Genomic DNA, 18,113 nt, shown 5'->3' on the forward strand with positions numbered 1-18,113 from the left:
AGTAGTTGCGTGTCAATGTGAAAATGAATAAAGGCTTCACATGTTTTGTCACGCATATAGTATGTGGCCCTTCACTTGGTTTCCAAAACTCAATGTGGCCCTTGAGCCAAAAGGCCTGGTCTACAGTGTAATGACTTGAAGGACAGAGTGAGAATAATTGATTTTCTTATTCAGACCTACCTTTCACACCAAATGAGTATGAAACTCAATCAGCAATATGGAGTGGGGGGGTTTAATTGTTTGAAAGTGCCTTACATCATAACATGAGGTATACATTTCTGATGAGTTGAGACCAGTACTGAGGTTGTCAACAAAATGATTCACTTAAGATGACAGACTTGACAATTTCATGTAGGACACGTTTCCCTGTATTTTAACACATTACCACGTATAATATAGCTATGCAAAATTTCATGACACTTTAAAAATTAAACCCGAGTTAAGGATACTGATGAAACCCTGTCAGGTAGTGGCGTTGCGTTCACAGTAGTGGTCCACTTTAATTGTTAACATACCAACAATCCTATCTGCAGCCGGACGGTACCAATCACTCTGCACCTAAAAAGCCTGATTCACTAAGGTTTTACAAACGTAAATTATCCCTTTGGTTGGGTTCATTATACTTTCTCTGAAATAAAATATCTTCATCTATTGCTCTTTTTTTTAATGCTCCTGTGTGAAACTGAATGAAAATTACAATAACCATAGTGATTAGCTGCTACACAAAGAATGGCGTATAAGTAACGCGTGGCAAGGGCCTGTATTCACAAAGCCCCTCGGAGTAGGAGTGCTGATCTAGGATCTGACAATAATCTTTTGCATTATGATCTAAAAGGCTAAACTTATCCTAGATCAGCACACTCACTCTGAGACGCTTTGTGGATATCGGCCCAGGTCTTGTGGGGGTGTGATATTGCACCAGTTTTTGTTAAACATACAATGGTTCTTCAGGGGTACACAGGTCAGTAGACCCACGAAACAGGTACCCATTGTGGGGTGGAGGTGGCTTGCTCCATGGCTTCCTCCACTCCTTTCACACTCTCATCAACATCATTGTTAACTAGCTGCACATCAAAGAAGTGGCTGTAGCTGGAGAGGATGGCATCCGACTCCTTCTGGATCAACTGCACCGCTTCTGACTAGAAGGGAAGGTACAACAAGTTATCAGACTACGAAGTCAAACTCCTGAGGGGTTCAGCATCTCATTACAGACTGGAAACGATATCGTAGTGTAAATGGTTGGAGAGAGCCATACTTTGAATGGTCCTCAACTGAAATAACCTTAATTCCTGGATATAAGGAATGAGCAGTAGCGTACCTGGGTAGCTGAGTTGGTGGGTGCAATGAACACCACGAGAGGCGCAAAGTCTGCCGTCCGCAAGAGTTTCAATGTCTGCATAACAAGAAAAAGTAAGCCAAATCATCTTGTTATTCATCTGAAACAAATATCTTGTTCTGCTAACCTTGAGTGTGTGTGTTTTTAAATAGTTAATTTTTTATCAAGTTCTATGCCTACCTGTGGTTCAACATCCAGCAGGGCGATTTTGCCTTGCTCATGGATCTTCTGGATAGTCTCTATTTTGGTTCCAAACATGAATCCCTGGAAGCTGCCATACTCCAGCAGCTCATTCCCAGTGATGCACTTGGTCATGGCGTCGTTGGAGATGAAGTAGTACTCCTGCCCGTTCTCCTCGTCCTTACGTGGGGGTCTGGTGGTGTCTGTTGTTTGGATCGAGCCCCAGTTAATGGTGGGTTTGGGAAAACTAATTGCTCTCAAACCAGATAGAAGACCATTAGAAGTAAAAGCCCTACTTACGTGGTGCAGGGTAGGCAAACCTCTCGGGGTATTTGGTCAGCAGCGAGCTTTTGATATGGCTCCTTCCTACACCCGGTGCACCTACACACAGATTACAGAAGGCAAAGAGAGGTTCATCTACTCACTTTTAGCGTCGCAATCTCAAATATCGGGTTTAAATTAGGTTTAAGGCAGGCAGGTCTCGCTTATGACGATCATATAGGGAGCTTACCAATAAGCACCAAGGTTTTTCTGCTGAAGGCAGGGAGCCGAACAACCTCTTCATAGGAAATCACGTCCAATTGGTCAAAGACTAACAAGGGAGAAGAGAATATACATGGGTGGTTTAGGGATCTAAAACAATGCCATGCAATGTAAAATACATTATACATCTAGTTAGTATAGGTAGTTCTCAAGATTGTATTGGGTATAAACAAATGGCAAGTCTTACTAGAGCTGTGCTTGGCCAGATACTTGTCTTTGCACTTTTTCTTCTTTCCAAAGGGGCTGCAGGATTGGGTGCCCTCTGTGGCCTTGCTTTTACTTGCCACACGCCTGGAGCAGAGAGGAGAGACTGGGGGTTATTCACACACTGAAAACCTATATTTTAGAGCGGGTCTCAACTTAATGTTGAGAGTTAGAATAGTAGAATACACAAGGTGCATTTTTGAAATTTGGTTGTGCATCAGCAGTTTTTCTCTTGTTATGTCAGTCACTGACTGTCACTCAATTAGCCCATGTCAGCTAACATTTTTAAGATTGGTAAGTTAGTCTTACCAGCTATCTAAACTTGTTGTAATCATGGTCAAACTACCGACCGGGAGCGGGGGGGGCATTGATTTTGTTAGACACTTTCACTCAGATATATAAAAAACTGCAAACATCTCTCTACACCCTATGGCAAAATTAGAAGAATTGCAGAAAAATAGCTTTAAAGCTGCTAATTTTTCTCTCTGCCCCATGGCAAAATGTGTAGAATTGCCGCAAACTTGCTTTAATATGGCAACATTTTATCTACACCCCATGGCAAAATGTGTAGAATTGCAGGCAATTAACTCAAAAATTCAGCTGTCAAGAGGGGGTCCGCTAAAATATTTTGCTCGCAAGGTGGGGGGTCCCCGCAACTAAATGTCACTTAGGGCCCCTAAAAGGCTAGGGCCGGCTCTGACTGCATGTGTGGGTATGGATGTGTATATGCAGCCGCGGCTCCTCATGATGAGTTCAGATTTTTGTAGCCCCCAGCCCCATCAAAGTTGCCCATCCCTGGTTTACAGTAAAGTGTGTTTTTCAGCATTTAATGTTTTTGTTAGGATTAGGAAAAGGCCAGCTGATCCTAGGGATTTCAGTGCTTAAACATATTGATACAACAGTAGCTAAAATGGGGAGAAGTCTGTCCATAATAAAGCACTGCTCTCCCTTCTTAACAGCACTATCAACAAGGCAGGTCCTACAGGCCCTAGTTTTGTCGCACCTGGACTACTGTTCAGTCGTGTAGTTACATGCCACAAAGAGGGACTAAGGAAAATTGCAATTGGCTCAGAACAGGGCAGCACGGCTGGCCCTAGGATGTACACAGAGAGCTAACATTAATAATATGCATGTCAATCTCAGTGCTTCAAGCAACTTTGAGGCAAAAGGTTTTTTACAGGTAATCAGAAGTGGGTCTTCTACTTTGTGTACTATTACCATTCTTGAAGTTCTGGGGATGGGATGAGTCCAGCGAAGTCGGCGGTAGAGTTGTCTACCCTGCCTTGCCACCAGTTTGGATCCTGCTTGTTAATGATCTGAATGATGTCGCCCGTTTTGAACTTCAGCCCTGCCTCTTTGCATGGGATGAGATCATCTTTGGCAGGGTCGTAGTCAACCTGAGCCCTCATGTACATCTGTGGAGGAAGTAACACAGAACTGCTGCACACACAGAGATGGCTGAGAGGACATGATCCCCTTTCCGGGAACTGGGCAATAACGTTCGCCATATGTGTATTGTGGTTGATATGGTTGTTGCAATGACGTGTAGCACTGCAGTTTCCAGCATATGGTGCGAAATCGTATGTTATTTTGAATTAAATCAGGAGATAGTGCTGTGGCTCAGATTAAATTTACCTGTCTAAACAGCATCCTAGATGTTAGTGTTAGTTAGTAATCTATCAGTTAATGGGTCACAGACCCTTCCTGTGGTAATATGCTCTCTGACGCAACACACAGAGGACCTAGCAGCATCCACAGGAGGGATTTGGTCTCTAAAAGGTTATTGTTTTGTATATAATTACCGTATAGTTTAGGATATGCTACTAATCGATCAATTGGCAGAAAAATTAGACTGTCATCACTGACCACACAATTCGTGCAGTTATCATAATGCCTGGACAATGGACATGCTTCTACTATTCTGGTATTGACAAACATGACTTTGGTTGAAGTGTTTGTCATTACGTTGTATAACACTGTTTTCCAATTAGTTCACATTTAAAAATGAAACTCATATCTCGAAATGTTGAATTATTCTAGATTGAGAGGCAGAACAATCACTATCAACTGCCGCACGTTGGGGGAGATTTGATTGCATAATGTGACCAGCAGATGTCAGAGTGAAACGCTGAGCACTACCAATGTGTTTCAGTTCAGTTCGCCAGTCTAACATGAGTGATGATCTGTATAGTAGTGGAATCTAATGGTTGTATAGTCACCTGTGTCTTTAATTGGCTTAAGGGTAGGATTCGCCTGACAAAGAACAAACTCAATTTAATAAAGAGGATTTGGGAGAAGACATGATTGGAGGTACAGGACGGTACCGTATCAAAGACGTGGTTACGCTTCTAGCACGGTATCATAGAAAAATAACCTTAACACTGTGGAACCTTGTTTATTTGTCTTATTACAATAGTGGTAGTGAATAATCCACCAATTTGCTGATATGGTCAAAATATAATAGGAACAGTATTTAGATGACGATATAGCACGTGACTAGAGTAGGTTATGAGTCAAAATGGCACCACTAGATGACTAAATATAGTGACTGATGCCCTCTGTAATGACTGTCAACCCCTTGTTAACTGAAGGGTGTACTATTACACAATATCATCTACCTGCTGTATTTTTCTGATTAAATCATTTGGGATATCATGGCAGAACTAGTACAACAAAGAGCGTAACCCCGCTTGAATAGTAACCATTCATTTGATCATGCATGCGGTTGAAATTTGATTTCAGGGTGCGAAAAAATAAATACAAAATCAGTCCAGATAGTGATCATAGCCAAGTCCATTCATAAAGGGGAAAATGTGCAAATCCAATGGGTCATTTATTGGCTTACCTCACACACAGGAGAGCACCTTGGTTGGTTGGGGATGATTTTCATTGTGACTACTCCGTTGGTATCTTTCTGTAATGGAGGATGACAACCATTTTACTTACACTCCACACTATCAAAACTATGATTGTGAGATTGCAACATATCACCCATTCTCTCAGGGGCAGAATGCTCTTCAGTATATTTTCTTTGTTAAAACAGAGATGGTAGGGACTTGCCAGGATCTTTTGTAGCTGGTCGACAGATTGGTTGGCCACACTCGTTCCATTGATCTCTGCTATTTCATCCCCTTCATTTAGGGAACCTGGAGACGGACAACAAATTATCAGCACAGTACTGAGGATCAGTATGACCAAAGAGTGTTATCAGGCAAATAATATAATATATATATATAATAATAAACTAATGTCTATTTGCCATACAAGTATGGGAATACTGTTGCTGTTCTAATACAAATGCATTACAATCACTTCAGTATGTTAGTCGGTGTGGTTGAGTTTTGTACCTTGTCTGTGTATCATGCCCCCATGTAATATTCTGGCCACAGTGCACTTCTGTTTTCCATTCAATTTCAGAGTCACCCCCTAAAGGCAAAGAACATGAGGCATGAAAACAGCACACGACAATCTTTCCTCAAAATGACAGAGCGAGTCACTGAGAGATAGAGAGGAGGGACGGGGAAAGGAAAGGAGTGAGAAAGACAGAAAGGGACTGAGAGAGACAGAAAAAGAGAGGAATTGGCATCTGAAAGGTTTACCATGGGCTCTGAGGGATTTTTTTCAAACGCCACCTCACGCATCCTGGTTAGCTCAGTTCCGTTCATGTGACCAGCACTGCCGTTGGTGTATACTTCGGCTCCCTTTGTCTCATAGGCTGGCATAAGCCCCTATGGAAAAACATGTCAACACTTAACATCAATAGGCACAGGAGATGGATTCATTGACATGGCTAGGTACAACAGGATACTGGGGTGAAAATAAATAAATAGATTGTTACAATGAGCTAAACATCCTGACCATCTGATTATTGGAACACTGGTATTTCCAGTGGCGTTATTAAAAGCTTTTTTCGGCTGCGTCCCAACAGCCATGTTTAATTTGCAGTTTCAGCATCTGTTTGGGGTTGAAAATTAACTCCACATTTTCACCAGCTCATTAGGCAGGGACAACCCATGTACGCTGCTCTGGTACACAAAAGGTTGTCATGGCTACGCCTGAGTGAGATCGCGTTTAGAAGAAAAGTATTGATATGAACAAACAAATCCCTCGTAAAGATTAAGACATCCATTACATCAACAAATAACAACCCTGACTACTTGACCACTGTCTGGCTGTGAGAACTGAACTGTGTGTAATGTCACTCAAAGGAATGTGGCCTTTAATGGTGATCCCTCCACTCCATCCGTTTCATTTCAGCAATGTGCAAACCAGGTTTGATTGAATACAAGTACAAATGCAAAATGCTTAAGTACACCAAAAGTACACTATGTTAATGACCTTTTTATGAACTTGAAATATCAAAGCAGCAAATTCAAATCATGGATCCAAATGTACACCATGAGATTCTTTTAAACAGATTGGAGACACTGGTGCCTTTCCTTTCCTTAATTCCACACAGAGAGCGGATAATAGAAGTGGGTCCTCCTGTGGGATTTGGCCTGCTCTGCTGTGTGGATGTCCCTCCATTACACACGCTTTTATCACATTAACTAAATCACTTTTACTGCCCCCGGCCCCATGGGCATTATCACATTGCTAGCCCTGCCAGGGATTAGTAAAACCACTCACGTGGATGGCCATCATACTAATCTAGCCCTTGACTGTTCTGTACATGGACCCCAGGGTGACAAAGGTTACTAACCACCCTTATTGTGCAATAATGGAATGAAGCCTCCTGTACTCCCTGATGGAACATGCTGCCAGCTACAGCGGCAAATGTTTGTTATCTAACATAGATACGTTTTATTATCTTTTAACAGATAACTGCAAGTGTCCCTTTACTGTTAGCGATCTCAGGCTGTATAGGGACATGGAAAGTGATAACATTAGTTCAGAGAAATCACAAGGTGACTTTGTCAACCACGCAAACAGAAACAACTTTTATTTTTAGATAAGTTAAGAATGTGTTCAATGTGTATGACCACACCATGCTGACACAAATTAATTCGCAATGACACTGACAGCTTTGTTTTCACAGTTATCCGCTCACAGAAAAGTAATTAGGCCTATAAGAAGGGGGTAATCTGTCATAGTTCTTTATATGAATGGAAATCAATATGCCAGTAGTCTTGTCTAGTCTAGTCAGATCCACTGGCTAAAGTAACAGGAGGTGGCAGTGATGTCTTTGAGAGAAAACAACAAGGCCATAAAAATGATTAACAACTCCAATGGCAATGAGCTGGTCCTTCCATCATCATATTTTCACAAAGCTATTTCCTTTATCTTATAGGTTTTAGTCTCTCCTTGTTCCTTGTAACTGAGTGGATTATCGTTAGAGTGTGTGATCTATGTGCAACAATGGCAAATTATATTATAGAAAAATCGAGTGGAAGTTTTACGACAACTGTAGGTCTATCCTGCCCATTTCTATGGGTTAGAGGTAGAATGGATATGTAGCAGGCCCAGTCTGGGGAAACCTAATCATGCAGAGTGCAGGATTCCCCCTCCTGTGTGTCTGAGACGGAACAGAACAAGGTCACACACACACACACACACACACACTACACTTTAACACCATATGGACTATCCTGCAGTGTTCTAGGAAAGCCTAGAGGTGTCTTATGGTCAATGTAAGTAAACATGTTGTTTACTTTGCAACATAATACAGATATTTACAGGATACCAGTACTAGGAGAGTAGAAATAGTCCCTGTCATAACACATCAATGTAGTAGAGCAGTCTTTAGACTGGATCCCACGGTAAACACTGATGAAATGACATCCCACACAGGGGCATAGAATGCAGTAAAGAACACATAGAGTGCAGTATGCTGCTTGTCCACTAAGATGGACCAGTCCTGGCCTTTAAAAAAAAAAGAAACCTGTAGGAGACACCTGGTGCTTAACAGTTTCACCATCATACAGTGAGGGAAAAAAGTATTTGATCCCCTGCTGATTTTGTACGTTTGCCCACTGACAAAGAAATGATCAGTCTATAACAAAAAAATCCAGAAAAACGCATGTCAAAAATGTTATAAATTGATTTGCGTTTTAATGAGGGAAATTAGTATTTGACCCCTCTGCAAAACATGACTTAGTCCTTGGTGGCAAAACCCTTGTTGGCAATCACAGAGGTCAGACGTTTCTTGTAGTTGGCCACCAGGTTTGCACACATCTCAGGAGGGATTTTGTCCCACTCCTCTTTGCAGATCTTCTCCAAGTCATTAAGGTTTTGAGGCTGACATTTGGCAACTCAAACCTTCAGTTCCCTCCACAGATGTTCTATGGGATTAAGGTCTGGAGACTGGCTAGGCCACTCCAGGACCTTAATGTGCTTCTTCTTGAGCCACTCCTTTGTTGCCTTGGCCGTGTGTTTTGGGTCATTGTCATGCTGGAATACCCATCCACGACCCATTTTCAATGCCCTGGCTGAGGGAAGTAGGTTCTCACCCAAGATTTGACGGTACATGGCCCGTCCATCGTCCCTTTGATGTGGTGAAGTTGTCCTGTCCACTTAGCAGAAAAACACCCCCAAAGCATAATGTTTCCACCTCCATGTTTGACGGTGGGGATGGTGTTCTTGGGGTCATAGGGAGCATTCCTCCTCCTCCAAACATGCCGAGTTGAGTTGATGCCAAAGAGCTCCATTTTGGTCTCATCTGACCACAACACTTTCACCCAGTTCTCCTCTGAATCATTAAGATATTAATTGGCAAACTTCAGACGGGCATGTATATGTGCTTTCTTGAGCAGGGGGACCTTGCGGGCGCTGCAGGATTTCAGTCCTTCACGGCGTAGTGTGTTACCAATTGTTTTCTTGGTGACTATGGTCCCAGCTGCCTTGAGATCATTGACAAGATCCTCCCGTGTAGTTCTGGGCAGATTCCTCACCGTTCTCATGATTATTGCAACTCCACGAGGTGAGATCTTGCATGGAGCTTGACAGTTATTTTGTGTTTCTTCCATTTACGAATAATCGCACCAACTGTTGTCACCTTCTCACCAAGCTGCTTGGCGATGGTCTTGTAGCCCATTCCAGCCTTGTGTAGGTCTACAATCTTGTCCCTGACATCCTTGGAGAGCTCTTTGGTCTTGGCCATGGTGGAGAGTTTGGAATCTGATTGATTGATTGCTTCTGTGGACAGGTGTCTTTTATACAGGTAACAAGCTGAGATTAGGAGCACTCCCTTTAAGAGTGTGCTCCTAATCTCAGCTCGTTACCTGTATAAAAGACACCTGGGAGCAAGAAATCTTACTGATTGAGAAGGGGGTCAAATACTTATTTCCCTCATTAAAATGCAAATCAATTTATAACATTTTTGACATGCGTTTTTCAGGATTGTTTTGTTGTTATTCTGTCTCTCACTGTTCAAATAAACCTACCATAAAAATTATAGACTGATCATTTCTTTGTCAGTGGGCAAACGTACAAAATCAACAGGGGATCAAATACTTTTTTCCCTCACTGTACAAACAGGCTGAAGCCTTGAACGTTCATTACTCATATTGTTCAGCACACAGAACTGAGTCATAAAGAGACAGGGAGGGATCACTCAGCCTTCAATAAATCCTCCTGCGAAGTGCTGACACTGGTTGGACTGAGAGGGAAGTCACATGTCCAAAGGAAACCGTCAGACTGGTCTAAAGGTCAACTGGTATCATCTGGATAATTAATATATGTAATAGCAGAAAACAGCTGAGGTCAGCTGAAGAACACACAGCACTGGCATTTATTGAATAAGCTGAACTTACAAAGTTGCAAAAACGTTAACTTTCCATTTTTGTGTTAATGATGACCAGGGCACACTTGGTTCCCACTTTTACCACCCGTCCTTGATGAACTGTCTGTCGACTGGGCTGTCATTTTAAGGTCACCTTTGTATAATTGATGAGCTCCAGTTTTTCTTAAGTTTTTTTTGGAACTTCTGAAGTTTATTTTTTACAATATCCCATTTCCATAGTTACAAACCAGAATCAAAGAGGTGTGTGTCTAAAGTGAGAAATAAAAAGAGAGCTTACAGCCTTTCAATACCCAATAAAGTTTGAAAACTAGTTTACCAAGTGAGCTATCAAATCATTCCAGTTAGAGCTAAAGTATCTTATTTTATTTTAACATAACAAATTACTGGCACCATACCCCGGCGACAATGCCAAACAGTGCCTTATGCCGAAAGAGTCCTGTTACTATGTCATGTGAAATATGGAATTCGTTATGCTGTTACAGTGAAATTAGGCAGGCACCCCCTGTAGGTATTATCAGTTTAACAGTAAACAAATTGTGTAGTCTTCCTCAACAGGTATCACAGTTTAAATATAGCATTATTAAAAGATTACAGCTACTCATTGTATAATCCCTCTCAATGTCGGAGTCTAAGTTTTGTCAATAACCCTCTTTATCTCATAATGCTGAACTAGTCAACTCAGTTGTCAGGAATGCAACATAGTATGATACGCTATCTGAAAAAACAGCTACAGGCTTCAACGTGCCACGGTAGATTCAACTGTGGAGTTCCTTGGCACTCCCAGTCTCCCAGAAGCAAAACACTCTGTTCTTCTGTGGCTTCCTACTTCCACTGAGCAGTGTCAGAGGGGAGGGGGGTGGGGGGGTCACGTGATCTCAGAGTCAAAGAAAAACAAGCTGTCTTGAATCCTTGGGGTCTTTTGTACATGTGAGTCATTGGTGCTGACCCCTGACCTCATTGTGTGAACAGCAGGCCTCTGGGAGTTGTAGTCATGCAGCAGTGACCGAAGCTATGATGGGGATAAGTAAACATAGGTCACTCAGGCCATTTACCATAGAAGAAAATGGTCAGTTCCGGTCTACTTAACTGGGTGTGTCTCCCATAGACACAAATGCAATAGCAGCTGGGTCTGGTCTACTTAGTTCATTGACTTTAATTGAACCAGAAAAAAAACTGAGAAAATAAAACAGTGAGTGGGGTTTCTCGCTTCCTCTTCCATCTCTGACGGAAGCTTGGTTATTTAAGTGGGGGAGGGGTGTAAAAAACAACAGGGCCATGAGAGTTTGGAACTCTCTTTGTTATTGGTCTATTAACCAATTTACCACATGGTGATGTCACCATGGAATGCTGAAACTCCCGCCCATGCAAACCTGCTGATTAGAAGGTCCTGTGTAAATTGTATATTTAACCAGCAACTATCAGGAATAACACTGATAAAATGTCTTCACACTTTTACAGTGTTAGTTTCATCAGCTGTTCTACAATATTATACAAAACACAGGAAACATTTAATTTTGACTGCACAGGGCCTTTAACCAATGTAATGCTTATAATACCTTAATAATTCAAATGCAATATTTGAGGGATGTCAAGACCAGCTAAATTTGATATGAAATCAGAGAGCAACATTGTTCATGAGGTCATGTTTTTTTGGTTCAATGAGGGGATGGGAGCATGGAATGTAACACAAGCACATCCGCAATGTTCTAGTGTCAGTCTGTCCCTGTTTAACCCAATGAGTCCCACTGTAACGCCTGCAAGTTTTGGACTTCTAACTGGGTTGTACCATTGGATTTGTCAATTTCTTCTGTATCCGTACATACCAACCATTAGTGAGTGTGATTACGGGGGCTGAGCTAGAGCGGTGTTTGTGAGACAAGGACGGATCCCGGGGCCCGGTCTTTGTACAAAAAGTCTGTAGAGTCCCAAATGGTTTGAGCTACAAACTATTAAAAGCTAACTATGAAAAGCTGAGTCTCACGAACACGCACATGTTTTGCTCTAGGATGCTCACAAGCTACTCAAGGGTCATTAGAAGGTAAGGGGTTCTTCTATAGAAGATCATAGGAAATCCCAGGAAATAGTGTCTCTAATTTTGCAATAAGCTCACATAGTTGCTGTCACAAACTCCACAAACAGTTGTCACCAACTAGTTGGATATTCATTTCCCAGAGTACTTACAGCATTCATATACATTCATTTTTATCAGGTTTTTGCTTTGGCTAACCTATTTTTTATTTATTTACATTTGTCAATAAAACTCATGAATGCAACTGTTTATGCCAAATTGTTCTTTGTGTTCTCTCTGAAAATGACTTAATTGGCATGTAGCCTCGAGGTTAGAGCGTTGGGCTAGTAACTGAAAGGTTGCTGATTTGAATACCGGAGCCAACAAGGTGAAAAATCTGTTGCTGTACCCTTGAGCAAGGCACTTAATCCTAATTGCTCCATGGGCGCTGTACAATGGCGAACCTGACCATGACCCCACTCCCTGCGGGTGCCTCAGGGGGAGTTAGGATATAATAATAAATAATAATATGCCATTTAGCAGACGCTTTTATCCAAAGCGACTTACAGCCATGTATGCATACATTTTTACGTATGGGTGGTCCCGGGGATATGGGGGGAAAAAAACATTTCCATTACACACTTGTGTGTAACAGGACAAATATAAGCACCTCCAAAATTATTATTAAATATAAGGGCTGGACATGCAGATAAATGAAAAAACGATTTCTGCTGGGGTCTCGGGACTGATAAGGTTAAACTACACCAATGACACAGTGGTTTAGGATGGGAGACATTGTGCATTAGGCAGACATGGCTGTGTGTCTATTTATAGAAAGCTGCAGTTCTTTAGCCTGGATGATTAGGCTAGTCTCCAGTGAAACATGACTCAGTGTGTGGCAGGCAGGAGCAGGCTGAGTCTGCACACGTCAGGTGGCTAGCACACACAGGAAGTCTTATTCACACACAAGCAAATACAAAACATACTGCACTCTAATCGATCTGGCTAGAGTCGTTTTTCAGTTCAGCTACAGACGCAAAATATACACTTGCAGTCCGAGGCAAGCATCACAAAGATGGAAAAGTAAAGTCAATGTTGGACACACACACACGCAAACAACGAGACACCAGCACTCATCTCTACGATATTCCTAAAATAAGATATTTGTTTACCTCCTCAAAGCAGATGTGATCCTGACTTGGCGACGGTCCAGATTTCACAATAGATGCAGATTTCACATTTCAGCTTCTCGATGAGGTACACTTTAACATGAGCCTCTGCACAAGGTTATTACACATAATGTCAGGGAAAGTCTCCATGCAAGGCTTCCCTTCTCAGCACTCAACGTTTAACCATGTCAAAGTTGCTACTTCAATGTCACTTTCAGACATACTTTGTTTTACGTATCAATCAGGGGACATGTTTTCCTTGTTGGAAGTATCATGACTTCTTTCGAACTTGATTGCCTGACTTGCTCCCTCACTCATTAGCACCTCCTTCACTGATCAAGCAGAGTGAATCACTGGAACCCATGCTATACAGACATTGAACCACGGGTCACTTCCCGTTTCACACTGCGTATTTAAATACTGTATCCCCGACGTAGCTCATCATAATATTTCTACTACTGTACAATGTATTTTAGTTACACTGTTTATACACACCGCATATTTATTTATACACTGTATTCTTGAAATTGCTTACTCTAATATATATACTGCTGTACATATAATTATTAGTTGATCTTGTGTCAATTCTCCTGGTATACATACGTATATAATTTTTTTTATTACTCCTACAGTGCTATTTGGGTTGTTAATCAGATTCATCCCGCCGTTCTTGATTTCTTTTTTTTTTTCTGTCCCTTACATTTTCATTGTTTGACATGTTACTGCATTGTTAGGAGCTAGTAACATAAGCATTTCGCTGCACCCGCTAAAACACCTGCTAAACTGTACACGCGGCCAATAAACGTCAATAGAACCCTCAAGTAAATCCCATCAAGGTGAAATAATAATAATTAAAAAAGGGGGCCCTACTGGGCACTAGAGCTGGGACGATCAACTGAAAATGATCGACACCGACCATACCGATCACTTATCGCAGGCATTTTGCTGATATCGTTCATTATGATAAGTAGCCTCTACTCGAGAAATGTGAAATTCGAAATGAAATTAGTTTGCGAATATGGGTGATTGTTAATAGGACAGTTGATGGCTACAACCATCAAACTAGTAGTAGCAGTTTAAAGGATACTTTAAAAAAAAAAAACTGGGGTGCACATTAATGTAATAAACGTATCCTTATATTGATCGGTATCGCATCAATTCAGTCAATTTATCGCGATTTTGATTTTTGTCCCTATAGTCCAGCTCTACTATGCAACCTAACCCTAATCCTCTGACCATGACATGGCAGTAGGGGCCCTACTAAGGCACCCTACCCCTAATCCTCTGACCCTGACCAGGCAGTAGGGGCCCTACTGTGCACCCTAACCCTAATCCTCTGACCAGGCAGTAGGGGCCCTACTGTGCACCCTAACCCTAATCCTCTGACCCTGACCAGGCAGTAGGGGCCTTACTGTGCACCCTAGCCCTAATCCTCTGACCCTGGCCGGGCCTATTGTCCAATCATCACATGCCAAGAAATCCCCCCTTGAGACAGACAAAGGAGAATAGGGGCTTGTTCTTAACCTCCTGCCTGTGTCTATTAGGTACACCTGGCTCTGCATTTCCCCATGCAAGCAAACAAAGACAAGGACCTGAGAATGTCAACCTGATCTAGGGGACTGAGGGGATTAACGATCTGCCCGGCCTAGGCTAATCTACTACAGTAGTGCCTCATCAAGAGGCTGATAACATTAAGTCCTCACCTTTGGGGTCAAAGGTCCATGAATTGTGTTGTTGGAATGGGATCATACTACTGCTGTAAGACCCTTACTAGACAAGTCGAATTATTTCACAAATAATTAAGAAGACAGATGAAAATCCATATTAAAAGATCCAGCGCAGGTGTCTCAGTTTGGAAAACATCCCTTGATGTAATTGAAGCTTATTATAGGAGCGTAACACATTGTAGAATTGAGATGCTGTACATGGTCAACATATGTACATATCTAAACAAGTTGAAAGTAGTGTTAAAAACAGTAGTAGGCCTATACTGGCTATGAGTACCAATGTCAGTCCCCTCTTCTAAAGAATACAACTATCCATTATGTGGACATCACATGTATTTTCCCTATTGCTGTGAAACAGTTAACCTGATTCCTCTATGTGCCTGGTATGTGGTTTCTGTTCCTTGTTAGAGAAATAGCAGAACTGAATCTTGCTTATTATGACTTGTCTGGAACAAATTAAGACGGGATTTGACAAGCACTGAACTTTTCATGATGCAGTAATGTCTTGGGAGAGACCTAGACTGAAACTCTACACATGTGCATGACATAGGTGAAATTACCACATGCCCCCCCCCCCCCCCAGAACAAGAGTTTGTTAGCTAAGCTAGCCACTTGTAGCTAGCCAGTAACTGCTCCAGTATGTGTTGACGTAATTTCACAGTATTTGTTTTTGGATTGAAGCTGTAGAGATCGGTAAGAAATGGCACTTCTGTAGCCAAATATCTTATTCATCTTGTTTTGTTTTTTCATTAAATGACCTGGTATGATGGTGCATTGGTCAGTTATATAGTTTAAAGCCATTACTCGTGCATTTTTGCCCAAAGTCGACCTTTAAAGTAATTGTCCAGTGTTTCCAGATTTCTACGAAATATGGCTATAATTAATTACAATATGAGTGAAAAAGTTTTCCTTCCAAAAAATGGTAATTAAGTATGTTAAAAAGCAGCTTTTCTGTTATGGAATGGTGTGGGCGTACTCCAACAACAGAATGGTGTGGGCTTATACCGGTCATTAAAAATATTCATGCGAGTAGACCGCTGATTGGCCAGCTCAAGCTCCTCAGGAGGATGACATCATCCTCTATGAGGAAAGAACAAGCATTTCTTAAATGGTCTGCTTGAGATACAAACTGCTAAATGTTCTCTCATCCTCATGGCAAAATGTGAAGACTAGCATGAGATTAGCTTAAAACAGCACATTTTTCTCTCTGCCCCATGGCAAAATGTGTTGAAATGCAGGAAGTTAGCTGTTTTCCTATAGAAAAATATGTTTTCCCTTCCACTTATACCCTCCATATACCCCACAATTTACCCCTCAAGAGAGGCATAATAAATCATATCAAACTGTGTAGAATTGCAGGAAATGTGTTTTAAAATGTAAAAAAATTAAAATCATAGTATCCCCCACCCCCCCCCCCTTGATATATAACATAGGCCTGTGTGGACGTCATATTAAAATATTTACTAATAGGAAAAACGTACATTTAATAATGTATATGAAAAATACAAAAAGCACATGAACACCAAGATGATAATCTTAAACCGGGTTGTATCAGCCCTGCGTCCTGAACTGATGCAATGAAGTTGATGGACAATCTGTATTGTTTTACAACATCACCAAGGAATGTAAGTAGGCTACAGCCTTCCAGGCGTATAGGCCTACTGCTTATCTGATTAAGACATATTTTCTATAATTATACTATTATGGCAATCGTATGAATGTATTGTAGTGTAAACCTCTTACCTTTTCCGCCTTTGGTTTATTTTGGAGCAGCTGCTCCAGGTACAGGTCGGAGAGGGCTGTTCGAGCGCTGTTGACCCGCTCAAGTATGACAGCGGGTTCGTTTTTATTGGATTTTAATGTCATCTTTACTGGTTAGCAAAAAATGAAAAGTGAACGTGATGTGCCCTTGTTCAAGGTCCGCAATAGGCTGGTCCTAGGTGTAGCAGGGGAAGGGAAAAGGAGTGATAAGGAACCCTGGCGGTCTAATAAATTGCTGTTCTAGGTTAAAGTCCGAGGTTCTGATCAATTCGGAGGTAGCTATATTGTATGATAGGCTGCAAGGACACAGCTGACAAAGCAAGAAAACATTCCAGTGCTAAACGAGGCTGGCTCAATGCAGTTTCCTCAGCGGTAGAGCTCTTACGTGCTGCTGAGGGCAGAGGGGGGACATACCAAAAGTGGGGACCGCGCGCCGGAGAAATACGCTACGAGAGGCTACCCTCATGAATTAAGGCGGTATTACAGCATCACTGGTTTTTTACATCTGACTGCTATATGAAACACCTGGGAAAATCCGCACACCATTAAAGAGCACTACAGCCGAGAGGATACCCCTCAGAAATGGTGTTTTCCTCTAATCTCGACGCAGTGTCTACAGACACCATAGCATACAGCCAGACACATATCTATGAAGCGATTTACACTGAAAAACTGTATAAATGCGCCAATGTTGTAGAAATATTGCATTGCAAGGCAAAAGACTGAAACCAATTATGCTCATGAAAGAAAGTTGAAGGTAATGAACAGTCAAAATCATGTTTTTCATGAAATTAGATGATATTTTGATTAAACCAGATCAAAGTATGATGACCAAAGTAGGATAAAATGACTGTTGCTGCTACATTGATAAAGTTTGATCATAAAGTTACTGGTCCCCTCCCAAATGCCAAACACTTGGATTCAGGAGGCGGGATTATTAAGGGAATAGGGTGACATCATTGTAAAAAAAAATTATACATAATTGATGCAATTTCAATGTTGTTTGAGTTGCTTTGTGTATCACCAAATTTGCTTGAGGTGATTTTACTGCAACACTGCTCACTGCATCCACATTTCTTGATACAATGCCTTCAGAAAGTATTCACAACCCTTGACTTTTTCCTCATTTTATTGTGTTACAGCCTGAATTTTAAATGGCTTAAATTGAATGTTTTTGTAATTTTTGTCACTGGCCTACACACAATACCCCATAATTTGAAAGTGGAATTATGTTTATCGAAATTATTCAACATCTTTCTTATGGCAAGCATATTTTTTTTATGACTACCTCATCTCTGTACCCAACACATACAATTATCTGTAAGGTCCCTCAGTCAAACACAGATTCAACTACAAAGACCAGGGAGGTTTGCCAATGCCTCGCAAAGTAGGGCACCTATTGGTAGATGGGTAAAAAAAGCAGACATTGAATATCCCTTTGAGC

At 41.5% G+C, this 18,113-nt stretch overlaps 1 protein-coding gene across 4 annotated transcripts; it reads right to left on the reverse strand.

Moving 5' to 3' along the window:
- Positions 1-216: 216 nt before the first annotated feature.
- On the reverse strand, positions 217-17,058 carry mpp1 (MAGUK p55 scaffold protein 1). Of its 4 annotated transcripts, none has more exons than XM_084140656.1 (12): positions 16,652-17,058; positions 5,863-5,991; positions 5,611-5,689; positions 5,324-5,409; positions 5,109-5,177; positions 3,482-3,678; positions 2,247-2,350; positions 2,028-2,108; positions 1,817-1,933; positions 1,517-1,719; positions 1,319-1,393; positions 217-1,139 (listed from the first exon to the last, which is right to left on the reverse strand). In XM_084140656.1, the coding sequence occupies exons 1-12, from the start codon at positions 16,772-16,774 to the stop codon at positions 963-965; spliced, it is 1,440 nt and encodes a 479-aa protein (XP_083996782.1). In that variant the 5' UTR covers positions 16,775-17,058; the 3' UTR covers positions 217-962. The 4 variants fall into 4 exon arrangements, with proteins under 4 accessions (XP_083996782.1, XP_083996783.1, XP_083996785.1 ...); XM_084140657.1 differs by having other exon boundaries at positions 1,817-1,897; positions 16,652-17,056; XM_084140659.1 differs by lacking the exon at positions 16,652-17,058 and adding an exon at positions 13,185-13,574 and having other exon boundaries at positions 1,817-1,897.
- Positions 17,059-18,113: the final 1,055 nt, after the last annotated feature.

The sequence above is a fragment of the Coregonus lavaretus genome, assembly GCF_964263955.1.
Source record: "Coregonus lavaretus genome assembly, chromosome: 24".
Classification (NCBI taxonomy): Eukaryota; Metazoa; Chordata; class Actinopteri; order Salmoniformes; family Salmonidae; genus Coregonus; species Coregonus lavaretus.